The sequence below is a fragment of the Vanacampus margaritifer genome, chromosome 8 (assembly GCF_051991255.1).
Source record: "Vanacampus margaritifer isolate UIUO_Vmar chromosome 8, RoL_Vmar_1.0, whole genome shotgun sequence".
Classification (NCBI taxonomy): domain Eukaryota; kingdom Metazoa; phylum Chordata; class Actinopteri; order Syngnathiformes; family Syngnathidae; genus Vanacampus; species Vanacampus margaritifer.
In genome coordinates this window covers 20704890-20719903 of record NC_135439.1, presented here as the reverse complement: position 1 = coordinate 20719903, position 15014 = coordinate 20704890, and the positions used below count along the sequence as shown (strand labels likewise).

General features: G+C 39.3%; 1 protein-coding gene across 10 annotated transcripts in view; it reads right to left on the bottom strand.

Annotated features, from left to right (window-relative positions):
• The window catches only part of magi1b (membrane associated guanylate kinase, WW and PDZ domain containing 1b), a 134163-nt gene that overhangs the window by 21982 nt on the left and 97167 nt on the right, over positions 1-15014 (bottom strand). For 8 of the 10 annotated variants that reach the window (XM_077573563.1, XM_077573566.1, XM_077573565.1 and 5 more), the window contains 3 exons: positions 7512-7543; positions 6997-7041; positions 3595-3841 (listed from right to left, as the gene is read on the bottom strand). In XM_077573563.1, the coding sequence (XP_077429689.1) occupies positions 3595-3841; positions 6997-7041; positions 7512-7543 (324 nt within the window). The remainder of the gene's footprint in view (positions 1-3594; positions 3842-6996; positions 7042-7511; positions 7544-15014) is intronic. The other 2 variants (XM_077573564.1, XM_077573568.1) reach the window with 2 other exon arrangements.

Here is a 15014-nt window from a genome sequence, read left to right as displayed (position 1 = left end):
GCCTAGAGTTTCAGGGCTCAGACCAGCCCAATTTAGCTCACGTTTTAATGAACATACAAAATTTTACAGTTAGTGTGTATCAATATAAAATAGATGAGCATTCCCTCCAACGATATTCATATTGCATTTGATAAAAAATGTCAATTGAAAGCTCTTACAAGTGCATGATTAGTATTTATTTGAACAAGAATGTGAACATAAAATGGGCAAAGAAAAGGGACAAAAAGGAACCCATAAGCAAATGTACATTAAATGGGATAAGAGCGATTTTGAACCCACGGCCCGGAATATATAGCGCCTTCTGGCGGCCCACCGGGAATTGTCCCGCCCCTCCCTCCAGATGGCCCAGGCCGGCCTGGTCCACGGCCATCAATAAGAAAGAAGCTGGCAGTGTTGTGTGTGTGTGTGTGTGTGTGTGTGTGTGTGTGTGTGTGTGTGTGTACTGCAAAGACCCTGTGTAACAATAGAATGACTTGTGATGCAGCAACTGACAGCTCATTGTTAATTTAGAGAAAAAAGTAGGAGCCTGAGGGTGTGTACGTCTTTGTGCCCTGTCCTCTGCATAAATGGTCATCTCATTTTACGAATGCACTTATACACATATTAATGCAGAAATTTGGATGGTTGCAGCTGTGCAGATCACTGAGCAAACTGGCAAGGAGATTTTCCTTGCCAAGGTCACCAAAGCCACGAAGAGACATTAGGGAGACAGAAGGCGTAAGCAAGCAGTCTGCTTACAATCCTTTCGACGACAGCCACAATCCCAGCGGAGTCCAGCTATCTCTTTCAATCTATCACCACCGAACAGTGGAGGAGAGGCAGACTCAAAGGGCTAACTGTCACAATCTGCACCTGTAATTGGTAAAGGTCAACTCTGGAGTTACACTCTGCCCTTGTCCATTAGTTGCCCTATAAATATAGAACCACAGCTTGGATCATATTATACTTTATGGTGACTGAGGGTGTTTTGTATGTGTTGAAATCTTCCATTTAAAAAAACTTTTCATTGCAGATAACCTTGCGCACAGAAACGTATTCGCTCCGGCAAATGTCTGAGTCTGACAGGGTGCATATTGCAGGATTTTCCGGCACAAAAGCTCAAAGCAGCGAGAGGAAAGTGAGGATTTTATCCTTCTGTTACAGCCGGGTCAACTTCAATGCGCAACCTGTCTTTTTCTGGCGTCTCTTCTATCACAACATTCCTATTCATTTTATATCCCGGAGTTTCTTCCCGGTTTACCCCTTAGTTAATTGGAGCTATAATTGCATCCTTGTTTTTGTTTCCTTCATCCCGCCTTTAGTAAACTCAAATATGATTACAATGCAGATATCACGGCGACTTGCAAACAAGCCAACACCATGTGCAAAATAGCCTATGGTTTGCCCCTCTTTTTGTATTCTGCTTCATCTAAATAATGGAAGGCTTTGACAAGTGATGCCTTCCAAAATGATTAGATGTTAACGTTGCTCAGCCCTTGAAGAATGTTGCTTTTTTTCCTCCCCCATTTTTTGGGACACTAGATCTGAGAGCATTTTAATTAGAACTTTCTCCGTGCTTTAGTAAGACAAGGGAGAGGGAGGCATGCAATCCGCTGACATCCACTCCGCTATTGAAACTAATAATACATCTGTAGAGAGATGTCTGGTGCATCAGAGTCACTGACGGCAATTGAAACACAGTCAGACATACGTGCTAACAGGCTGGACCAAGAACATTAGTGATTATATGATGGTCAAAAATAAAGTGAAATATACGGCATTTATTGTTCTGTAAATTATGTACACAGGCTTAACTATTTTAACTCATTCACTTTCAGCCATTTTTACTGAAGCAACCCCCTTTCGCTCCAGTCTCTTTTACTGTATTTTGAGTGATTTTGCAAGGCCCACAGAATATTCTGTTTTATTGCTATAAAAACATGGAACCTACCAGAAGAAAGAATAGTCTTTTCTTTTGTCAATAAAAAAATATCATTCTATCTGTTTCCATTTTGCAGCAATTAGCATTAGAATAGTTAAGTTTCATCATTATTCACAAATCTGTTTAGAACTGTGGGTTGTTTGTCACATGGCCCTGGTTGATCACTTATACCATTTTGTAATAACTACCATTGCTTCACCCGTTCTCTGCAGTAACATAAAAAAAGTATAAATATATCTTTGGGACACTTAGAACATTTAAAATTGAACATATTTATATGTTTTTGGGAGCAAATGAGTTAATGTAAGAGGACATATAAAAATAACGTTTTAATTGTTTGCAGACAAATATTAGGGTTTCTCTGGTGTCAGCCCCCCATCAAGTAGCTGTATATTTATGATGTCTGTAAGAGACATTCTTAATTTTACATAATTTCCATAAATTTGCAGTTTTCAAGCAACAGCCTGAATACGTCCGACTCCATGAAAGCACAATTGCGTCCAAGTCGAAAGGTAAACAGAGCAGCAGTGTTAGAGTTGAGCATTCTTCGGTCAACCAGCACTCAGTACTGGCATTTGGGTTGGGGATGCGTTTGTTCCGTGAACCACACGGATACACATACTAGTTAGCGAGTGCAATCCAGTGAAGATACTAGAGTTATGTTTTTGGTTGAGTAGAAGTGGTTCATAAAATGGATGGTTTGTTTGCCGTCATGGTGGCTCACGGTTTTCTTTAGACTTGTTCCCTTGCCTTGTTGCTCTGTCACTGATCAATATCGGAAAAAAGCTGTGCCTCACTATGTGAGCAGTGGCTCATTTACATGAAACATGACTGCACACTAGCATGACACAGACGTTATTAACTCATTCGCTCCCAAAAACATATAAATATGTTCTATTTTAAATGGTTTAAGTGTCCTAAAGACTTATTTATATGTTGTTGTTTTTTTATGCTTGAGCATAAAGAAGGCTTGATGCAGCCTTTGAACTGCAGAGAATGGGTGAAGCAATGGTAGGTATTACAAAAACAGCCACCAGGTGACAGCAGAGTATAGGAGATCAACCAGGGCTATGTTGCAAACAAGATGATTTCCCCACAATTCTAAACAGATTTGTGAATAATGATGAAACTGAGCTATATTTTAATGCTATTTGATGCAAAACGGAAACAGATACAAATATACTTTTTTTTAAAAGAAAAGACTCTATTCTTTCTTTTGGTAGGTTCCATGTTTTTAAAGCAATAGAACACAATATTCTGTGGGTCTTGCAAAATCAGTCAAAATCCAGTAAAACAGCCGGGAGCGAAGGGGGTTGCTTCAGTGAAAATGGCTGGGAGTGAATGAGTTAATAAACCTGAGAATGAGGAATTGCTTTTGTTAAGTTAACTGTCTCTAGATGTGCATCTGCCAGCATGAGGACTAACTAATTAGGGTGCCAGAAGGAGATAATTAAAGACTTCATGTACAGTACTTTCTTGATGAGTTAAAGTTAACAGTGTCCCGAAAGCCATAGAGCGCAATAGGTCCCCTCTAAAAATACAAGAAAGGTACTTACATGCACCAGCATTAATCCTCACCCCAATTCTTTCCAAACCTCATCGCAGGCCTCCACCAAGCCCACAGCCCCTGCACGCAGCACTCATCCAACCGCCACCAAAAATATTATACTTACGCCTACTTTCATACATGCTCCTGGACTGGGCCCAAATCTTAAAGGGATCTGGTTTTCTCTGGATGGTCCCGTCGGTCGTGGAGTCCTGGGGTGGAAGCCCTGGTAGGGGCTGAGATGGTACCGGTGGAGCGGCGCTCTCGCTGAGTGGAGGTGCCAGCGATGAATGTAGGGGCGAGTCCGTGTGGGCACTCCGGTGGCTGGAAACACTGAGCTGTGAGCTGTTCTGACTGTCCTTCCTTGACAATTGCTGTTGGGGAAGCAGATCAATATAATTGGTCGACTAGGAGACATGCTGTCAGTACATTGTGTACCACAAAGAAGCATGGCGGCAATGCCAACAACTGACAGACAGGTGAGAAAAAAACTGGCAACTTAACGACAGAAAAAAAACGCTGGACTGGTGGTTTGTAAAAGGAACAGTAGGCTTTTAAATGAAAAACAAAAAAATTATGTCAAAGAATATTCCAGAAGATATTGTGTGGGGAAAAATGTTTTTTTCATTATTAACTCTTCGACTGCCAAAAACGTTAAATAACGTTTAGTAAAATCCTACGGAGGAGCGCCAAAGACGTTAAAAGACGTTCACCAAGTTGTCACGCTTGAGCATTTTTTTCAAAGACTGAAAAACGGAATAAGGTAGAAACAAACTTTTTTTTCTGATGAAAGATTAGAGTCCAATCTTTCATTTGGAAGTATGTGTGTTTCCATAGTCCAAACACAACATTTTCTGTGGACCTTGAAAGATCAGTCAAAATGCTTAAATCGGCTGGCACCCACGGCATCCCTTTTCTGAAAACGTCTGGCAGTCAAAGAGTTAAAATCATTCAGCTGAAGGTAACATTTTTACACATTTCTTGTATTGTTGTTTAATTGCAATGCAATAAGAGCTGCTTTCCCTGCGGCTTATGGAGAAATATTCACAAAAAAGCAAAGTGGGTTTAAAAATGAAGGATTTTAAATGGGGAAAAACTCATTAAATTGCCACTGTCCTCTCACTAACATCTGGCCACCTGCTCAAGGATTTGAAGAGGAAAAAAACAATCATTTGTTATTCTCCTTAATTTTTATTTCACATTTTGGGCCTGCGTTTTTCATCCCCCCCAAAAAGAAAGAAACTTGTGAACACAAGAACTAAGACATTGCATGAGAGCAAAAGGCAAATCAGACAGCAATTGCATCTCACTTAGTATGACCTCGCAGTTCTTTGACCGTGGAGGACAAAAACATAGCAGGAAGGCATCCAGGCAGTCAGCCTCTCTTTTTAAATCCACTGTAGTGTTAAGAACACAAAAACAGAATATCTTCCAGATCCTTACCTTCGGATTAAACCGCCTATACTCATTGATAGAGACACATTTATACAGGGGAACCTTCGAAGTCGTGGAATTTACAAATACTAAAAGCAAAATGTTGTTTTACACTCTAAAAAGAGAATTGTTGAACCAATTTAAGATTACAAATTGAATTGTTGACCAAATTTAAAATAAATTGCTTCAATTGGTAACACGATTGAACTAAGTTAGTCCAAAAAGAATATGTTAAGTTTTATTAAATATGAGTTTATTAAACTTAATACTTTGGATTGGAGACACTTTGGATTAACTTAATTCAGGTTAATATTTGAAGTTTAATGAACTCATAGTTAATTAAACCTAATATTTTCACTTTGGACTAACTTAATTCAATTGTGTGTTACCAATTGAAGTGATTTTTTTTTTAAGTTGGTTATCAATTCAGTTTGTAATATTAAATTGGTTCAATAATTCTCTTTTTAGAGTGTACATGATGTCAGCACAGTTCAGCAAGCATCAAAGGAGAAAGAGGCCATCTACAGTCCATCACACTTACAAGTACTTCTGTTTGCCAAAGTGACTCCATTTTTTCTAGCATGTCTCTCAGTTTGATGCACTCCAAATTAAAATCTTAATTCCCCTTAAAAAAAAACAAAAAAAACAGTGGTTCCTCTCCGATGACCTAGTAATTAGGGAGAGAGATGATTGAGAGGAGGAGGACTCGCTAGATGAAAACAAATTGTGATGGCTGACTCAGCCTTAGCCCTACTTTCCATCATCATCAAGATATTGGATCAGGTCCATTTTACTTGACTTGCATTTCAATGCAGCCCATAGAGACATTAGGCAGCAATCAAATTCTACACTGCATTTCTAATTATTATGCCAATAATATATTTCAATTTTTTTTTTTTTAAATAATCCATGCAAATGGCAGTCAGCATAATTTTGGATCCCTTACTTTATAGCAACTTCAACTTCTTGACTGAGTATCTGCTTCAATTTTTATGAATATTTTTGTAGGGCGTCTGATTAACCTCTTATAGCTGGTATTTGAAAGTGAACCGCCCCCACACTCAAATTACTTGAGGATAGTTTCTCTATAGGGTTCAGGTCAAGGGAGGATGGGACCCACACAGTAAGTTTATCTGATTTTTATATTTATAGCAGTCTGGTGGCACCATCATCTCCTCAACAAGGTTGTTTTTTTGGGGTGGGGGTGGGGGGGGGGGTCCTGGGTAGAGAGATGATCATCTCTTTGAAGGGGAAGTCAACACCCAATTTTTTTGACAATATTATGTTCTATGCAGCCCCATTAGTCTAAATATGGTATTATGGTTAATATTGTGTTAGTGGAATATTAATTAAGTAGCACAATCCAGCAGTTTTTATCAATATCAAAAGGCGGTCATTTTGCCACTTGCTGTCGAGTGAAAATTAGATCACTGTTGTTCAGGTCTCAGGTAACAACAAATCACAGCTCAGCTTCAGAAAACAGACGAGTTGTGATTGGTCGTTGCCTGAGCCCTAAGCAACTGCAATGTCATTTTCAGTCGACAGCAAGTTGCAAAATGGCCGCCAGCTGAGAGGCATAAAAACGTCTAGATTTTGCTTCATAACACATATTTCCACAAATATAATATTAAACAGAATGTCATGTTTAGACTAGTGAGGTCACATATAGCATATTATTGTCAAGAAATGTTTAAGATTGACTTCCACTTTAAGGGTGTTTGCCCTGAATGTGTGGGGGGAAAAAACTCTTGAAATATATGTAGAGTTTCTGACTGACCACTTTCTTTAATGGTACAAAAGCAGTTTGACACTTTGTTGAATCATCATCTGCTTGAGAAAGGCAGGTACTCGTTCACAATTCTTGTCATTGTGCTAAATTAAATTTTACATATTCAAAAGTACTTTGCGGTGTTGGTACTCGGTATCGGTGAGTACTCTTTACTTTTGATTATTTAGGAGCCACAGACAAAAATATTTGCACAATCATTGTACTACACATTGTCCTAGAATGCAAACCCATCACCATCACCTCTACCCAACACCATTACTAACTCAAACCCCAAAATATCCACTCCACCCAAATAACATGACATACCCTCCTAGTGTAATCTCTGTATGGAGGAGCCATGTCAAAATCATCCTGCAAAACAAAATCGACAAACACGTCTAGTCAAAACAAACAGGCTCCCTTCTTTAATGGAGCAAGCGCACATCACAGTATGATGTTGCGTCTTCGCCATGATCATATATTCAACTCTTCACACAGTGCGCTTGGTACCAGGGGCTCTACCATCAACAGAGTGTTAGCAACCCAGCTCACGGTTCATCAAAAGCCCCTCATCCAAGCCCCCCAATGGAGAGGAGGAGGGGTGGCAACGGCTGCGAAGCTACAGGGATTCCACCCCCACACAACATAGCATATCTATAAACAGACACCCGACACCAGCACAAGTTGTACCTACATACAACAATTAAGAAGAGGAATGAAAAGTGATGAAAGTGAGAAAAATATCCCTCTGCCAGACATGTAAACACAGGATGGAGAACAAAAGACAAATAAGGAAACAGAGGGTTCAAATATAGAAAGGGAAAAAAAACAAAAAAACTTACCAGTTTTGGGCTCTTCTTTGCAGGTGCCACCCCTGTGAAGACCAGAAAGAGGAGAAAATTACCGATGCAGTTAGGCTCAAAATTTAATTGCCATCAAACAACTCCAAAACAAGTCAGAAGAGCGTTCGTATAGCTTTTGCAAATCTCCTCCTCTCTCCTTGCCTCTCTTCCCCTGATCCCTTGCCTGACTGGCATTTAGTGGGCTTGTGTGTAGTGGGAGGGCAGGCAGGCAGCACAATCTATCTGCATCACTGCCGCGGCCAGTGCTCGTCTTAACTGGTGCAGCACAAGAGTGGGGCCAGCCCGGGGGCTAACCCTGTTCTCTTAAACCCTGGCTATTCGACAGAGACGCATGCATGTGTGTGTGTGTTTGAGTGAGTGAGATCGCGAATGGTGAGTTAAGAGGAGAGGACAGAATCCTGGAGAGCAACTAAGCTGTAGACAAAAAAGAGCAAGTGCAGGCGAGGAGCAGAGAAGAGCAAAGCACGCTGTGCTCTGGATTTCCTGGCCGTAGCATTACCCATGGAGAAGGAATCCAAGATACTGAACATTAAATTATAGGCAACCGTCAGTTCCCCTCTTACTGAGACCATCTTCCCGTGTCCGCTGAGCGCCACGCTCCACTGTCGAAGGCTCCAGCATCTATAGGCAGTTGGCGCGTCTTCCTCGTCTCTCCCCTTCCAGCTGCCTTTTCCTTTTTTCACCCACTTTCTCTCGCTCCGTCTCTCTCTTTCTCGCTCGCTTCCTTGCACACAATCACCCCTCCCTCCTCCACCCTCAGCATCATCAGCTTCCCTCTATCTGAGTCTCCCTCCCACACCAACGTTCTGGTAAACATCCGTGCAGCTGCACACACCCCACAGACAGTTTCATACACCGCTCACTGCACAAATCAAAAGTGTGCTTAAAATGCAACAAAGGGGCCTTTCGTGAATGATCAGTGACCAGAAATATCATTAGCAAAGACAAGCTCACAACGACATGACTGACACAAGTGGTAGAACTACCACAGTCCGAGTCGAGCGTATAAATGCGCGCCTGGATCTGTCTTGCAGAAAAACATGAAGAAGTTTTGGAAATGCGTATAGGAGAAAGAAACATCACAATAACAAAAACACAATAATGGACTACATGCAATGTGTGGTATAAAATGACCCACACTAAGTCTAAAGTAGGGCTGGATATCGATTCTAATTTCCTCAATCGATCTGATTTTGATTCACAAGAGTTCAGTTCGATTTGATTTCGATTCGAGACATTTTCACTGAAGAAACCTCCTTTGCTCCCGGCTGTTATATGGGATTCTGACTGATTTTGCAAGGCCCACAAATACTGTGTTCTATTGCTATAAAAACATGGAACCTACCAAAGGAAAGATTAAAGTATCTTCTTGCATCAGGAAAAAAAAGTATACTTAGCAATTAGCATCATTATTCACAAACCTGTTGAAAACACTGGGAAAAAGAGCTTGTTGCAACATGGAACTGGCTGAACTCTTATACTGTGCTGCCACCTGCTGGGCGTTTTTTTGTAAAAACTACCATTGCCTTAAGCGACCTCTTCAGGTCAAAGGCTGCATCAAAGCCTTCTGTATGCTCTAGCATAAAAAACAAAAACATATTTAAACGTTTTTGGATTCATACCGGATACGAATCTATGGGAAAAAGGTATCTAAAATAAAAGAGATATATAATCAATATTAGGCTTGAAAAGGAAAATCGATTCTATATGGATTATTCAATTCTTTAAACCCAGCCCTACTCTAAAGCCAGGCAGATCTACAGTACAGAATGGGTCAATATTGTGGTTCAGCTCTTTAGATAAGATCTTAAGCATTCACGCGCACGCACACGCAATCTCTCAGACATCTAAACCCATTCATGAACACAAACATCTATAATCAAACCCTCTCCTCCCTTCCCATCATTTGCCGCTGCCCCACTGTTCACTTTTGCGCAATCAATAACAATCCTTCATTTAGGAGTCACTGTATACAGCAATCCTCTTAATCAGATGTGTAGATCTGTGGTCTGACACATTGCAAAGGCTTTCTCTCTGGGCTGAAGCATGGCGTCAAAGCACCATGCTGGCCTTGGACTATGCATCACTGTGCTATCATCATCAGCAGCAGCTGCCCATCAATATTTCTCAGTTGGTGCTCTCTCCATACGCCACATTACATACATAAGAGATTTGATACCTCATCAAGCAACATTCAATGTGATTTAGTTCACCAAGATGTTTTGAGCTTATTGAAATCTGCTTTACATTTTTTATTTGACAAATATAAACCCGAACTGATTTTGATTCATTAATTCAATGAATTACAAATAAGGCAGGGTGCGTTTGAAGCCTCCATATCAAACAGTACTAACGACGTTGAAGCCAACCTCCAGCTCTAACAACGTACAACAACATGGGGAAAGAGCCGATGGACAATAACTGTTGAAACAGGGCTTGATGAAAAGCATGTTTTCAACAGTAGCAGTACAACCAAATATTGGTCACACGGTGAGGGTGAATTTGGCCACTATGGTCCTCATCTAATCTGGCCAGTGGGCATCAGGTCCGCAGAGACTATTAAAAAATTTTAAGAGGTGGCACAGCTTTTTAGTTTGGCATTTAAATTATGTTTTTAATTCCTTTTGTTTCTTTTCTTAGTTATTAGTTCCTTTTATTATATATTTTTGCCTTTTATTCTGTTTTCTTTTAGCCTTTAACATTTTTTTTTTAGTTGTCTTTTAGTTTTTAGCTCCAGTGTTTCCTGGGTGCCTTTCATTACATGGTTTCCCTGTGCCCCGCTTTTATTTTATTTATTGATTGATTGTACCACAGTTTTTTTTTCTTATTTAGAATGTATTGTTATTATAGCTCTAGGGCATCATGCATGAAGGATGTGTACGCACCATTCCACTATCACGTTCAGATGTATCCAAAGTGAAATGACCGTGGGAATGTGCTGTGCTCCATGCCAAGGGCTTGGCAGGCAGACGCAATTTTTTCTTGATTTTGGATAGAAATGATGCTAGGAAATTGCGGGACATGGACTTTTTGCCACTAAACATATATTTTTGTAACACATTTAGATCTTACACACATGGGAGGGGGCGCTGGAGGTGGACGGAGGTTCACATGCCTCAAAAAATAATGGTCATTTTGGGGTGGGTGGTGAGGGGGCTTTGGTACTCCAACATTTTCGCAATGATTGAGATAAATGAAATGAATGTGCCTACGCACAGATTCCAGCATCTGGATTTTTTTGTGCGTGTGAGTTTTCTGGATGTGGCTGTACGCTGTTTTAGTATGCAAGTCTTTGTACACGAGGCCCCATGTCCCAAGTTATAAACCAAACAACATACCCATTTTGTGTACTAAAATCGTAATTTTGCGTGTTTGTCCGTGACCTCTTGTAAAGCTTTCTGACACAGCATTTATTTATTATTTACTATTTTAATAGCTGTGGGATGCTCATGTTACAACCAGCGTGTTCACTTTTAGGCATTGTCAATTAGAAATGGGCTGTTTTTGAGTTAAGGGATGAAATATATTTTTGTATCATTAAATAATAATCCATTAATGAAACAAATAATTTATTAATCAGTTACAGCCCTAGTCTGCATTAACGGCTTGTGAGGGAAAAAATGATCACTGAGAAGCTTTGAGACAGAGATTTGTCTTCATCTTCTTTTGTAACCACATTATTGGAGTTATTCAAATGGTCATTGCAGCCTTCAGGCAGAATTTTGCATCATGTAGAGAAATATTTCAGACTTCAAAGTTTTTTACTATCCAGGAACTGGTATCAGAAAGGTGGTCTTTTACAGTGATATTTATAGGGTCATCTTGGTGTCAACTACATAGCATTGAAAGTATACTTTGTGGCAGCCAAGGGGCTGCATCTAACTACAAAATAAAATTGGGCCTAAAGCTTAACCTTGTGGCGCACTACATGCAAGAGTCTCAGGAGGATGAGCAGTGGTTAGCTATAGTGAGTGCAAGGTTTTGCTCCATAAGATACCAGGGGAAAAAAAGTGCCAAACCAAGCGTCCATGATCCTACTCAGTCGAAACTGGTTGATTAAATTAGCACGATAAATGCTGTAATAAACGGCACTAAAATCCATCAGAATAAGGATTGAGTCCCCCTCGCTATCTGCTGTTAAAAGCAGGTCATTCATTATTTGCCATCTTATTGCAATGAACAACAGCTCTTAAAACCAGACTAAAAGTTGTCAGAGGTTGTTGTTTGACATAACATTATCTAAAGGGTGGCGCTAGACACAATGTATTCTGTTGATTGGCTGGATCAAGATATGGGTGATGTGGAGGAAACAAAAAAGGCTGGATGTCCTCCATTGTTTCCCCTTGTTAATTGTGTATTGTTCCAAAATCTTTGTTGAATTCATTGGCAGATTACACCGTCTCGGTGCATGATATAATGCTTTTAGTGATGCAGCTATCATCATCATCATCATCATTTACCGCTTGGTGGAAGAACAGGTAACAGAAAATGTTGGACTTCTTTTGAGATGGGAATGTGATTTAAAGGACAGCATATTGTGCATTCTTCCACAATGTAAAACAGTTCCCAGATTTCTTTACATGTATGTTTTTGTTAAAATACACTAATGATCATCAATTACAGACAGAATTTTACAGTATATTTCTTGCCATGATCAAACCAGCTTGTTTTAGGTGTGGCTTTGAAAAGTGCAGCCGAGTATCAGGCCCAGCTCCTCTTCACCAATAACTTCACAAAGCATAGTTTATTAGTAGTAACACTGACGATAATTCACCCATATACAACCCCCCCACACTCCTACTTGCACACAACCTTAAAGCAAACGTACATAGAGGCTCCATTGGATTGGCACTTAATTGCAAAGCCACGAAAATGCACTTGTCAATTCATGTAGTGGTGTAGCCTATCACATCTCTAAACAAATACACCCACCACCCACACAGACTACTTAGCCAAACATTATTACTTTGTTCCCCTGCTATTCATGGAGGATAGTGACTGTGGCTCTGCCCTGAGTAGTGAAAATATGAGTAACTGACGCCTACTCAATAAGGCTTGCAACAGCCCACAGATACCACAAGAGGGCGACAGAAAAGGCCTCAAATTCAATACATGACGCTTGAAACAAATTTATTGTCCCCAAAGTGTCAAAAGATGGTGGAGAAGTGCTATTTTTATAATAGATACGGCTTTGGCCAAATGATGAAAAAAGCAAATAGGTGAGTTAACAGAGGTCGAGTTCCCAAAAAGAATCTGTGATTGGCAGTTTCACAAATGCCTAACTGTGAATAGGTGGGGGTCACTGTATAGCATCATCAGACAACAATGTTGTGTAAAGTCATTGCTTGAACTTTGTGTGTATTATTGTTAATGAGTCCCACTCTTTCAGTGGGGCAGAAGTGCAGAACAGCTCGCTCCGACAGCTTTTTTAAAGCGGATAGAAAGAAAAGATTGACTTGGATGTTTCATTTCACACTCGATGGGTGGGCAGGCACTCCAGAGACCCACATATTTGTATACAAACATTAACAAGTCAATTTTCCATCATGTGTTGCTTTTAATGCCTCTGCCATGAAATAGAAAACCTAATTTTGCCAGCCAAATCTTAATGCAATATTTCCGGTGAAAAATTGACTACTGAAAATGTGGACCCTTTAGGCATCACATTTAACATACCTCATTTTTGGGATTAATGGCCTATCAGATATCAGATCATAATTAATCTCACAGGAGCCAAATCATCAAGTATGCAGTATATCAACAGTTTGTTACACAGCCTGGTGAATAAGCTTGTTTCAGAGGCAGGGGAACACCATAAGTGCATGAACAGGGAAAACATGTCACATGCAGTGTGCATTCCCACATATGGGTGTATTTACAAACTTGTGATATAACCATGAGGAAGAGAAACATGTGAAAACAAACAGGCTTAAATGATGCTGAACCTTTATAGCAATCGCCCGAGCTGAGCAAATGTGAATAACCAGCCATGCAATAAAGTATTACACAGTTCTGTTTAAGCCAAACTGGCACAGCAGCAGTCACTAATAAGCAGATTATGATGTCAGTCCACAGTGTCTATGTGCACATATTGGCAACAATTTGCAGTGGTCTCCAACAGCCAGTTCCATCTGTCACCATAGCAATTAGGGCCTGGTTGGTTACTGACATAAGGTCTCCCAGCAACAGTTGTGATGGCGAGTTGCTCACCACTGTCTAAGTGTCTGGATGTGACAGTTGTGTTTTCACATGTAGAAACACGAGACTACATTGGAAATCAGATTAATCACATTTTAGAATTTTCGATTAATCACTTATTTAAAATGTTTTTTAATCAAACTTTTTTACCCGCCAAATTTAAAGAGCACCTGTTTTGTGTTAATTCTTTCAACATTTACTGTTACGAGGACGTCTTCAACATTTTTAAATCAACTGCGCACACTCATCCTCCCCTTTTTCTAATCAGCTAATTACTTACGTGATTCCAAATGAGAAAAATGACCCCAATAGTTTGACATGAACAAATATTCTAAATGTCATACACAAACATTTATTAAATGCTTTATTTTAAAGCATGTAGTAATATGTATTGCTCTAACACAACCTGTGCTACCTTAAACATAAGCGTCCGCTGTCAAGGATCATCTGCGGTCAAAATAAACAGTATGATTAATCTGCGTTAATCAAGGTTAATTTAGTTAACAAAAACTAACAAAAAAACAAACTAAGATTCCAAAAACAATTTTAACAAAATTAAATTAAAACGAAAATTTCATTTCATGTTTACAAAACTAACTATAATTATAGTGAAAATGTCCTTTGATTTAGTCTTTGGTAATGAATTTAATACATGAGCTTTTGGGGATGATTTTAAATGTGATTTCAAGTATTTTTATTTCGATATTAACCGGAACAAAGATGTTTGAAAGTGTGTCACACAGAGGTGATGTCATCTAGCAGCGGCCAATAGAAAAGCACCTTCAAGTGACGTCGCAACTCAGTGACAATTTTGCTATGCTTGACTTTGGCTCCAATAGCTCGGCTCGCCTGCATTTTCATTTAACTCAGCCGAAATGCAACGCTAGGTAAGAAATGCATTACTTTTTTCATTTTAACATGGTGTTTATTAAATATTGCGCACGAGTAATAAACATTTAAAAAAATAAAATAAAATAACTAATACTGAAACTAACTAAAACTAAGCATTAAAAAAATCGAAAAGTAATAAAAACTAACAGAACCACACTGAAAACTAATTAAAACTAACTACGTTTAAAAGACAAAACTTAAAACAAAAATAATAACTGACTAAAATAAAAATTTAAAAACTATAATAACCCTAGCGTTAATACATGATTAATGCAATATTTTTTTGTAATTAATCATTGAGTTGACAGCTTTGATAGCACTAATAAACAAAAAAAATGAATAGCTAAATATACCCAAAACACATTATTGAACTGTCTTTCATTTTCTTGAGGG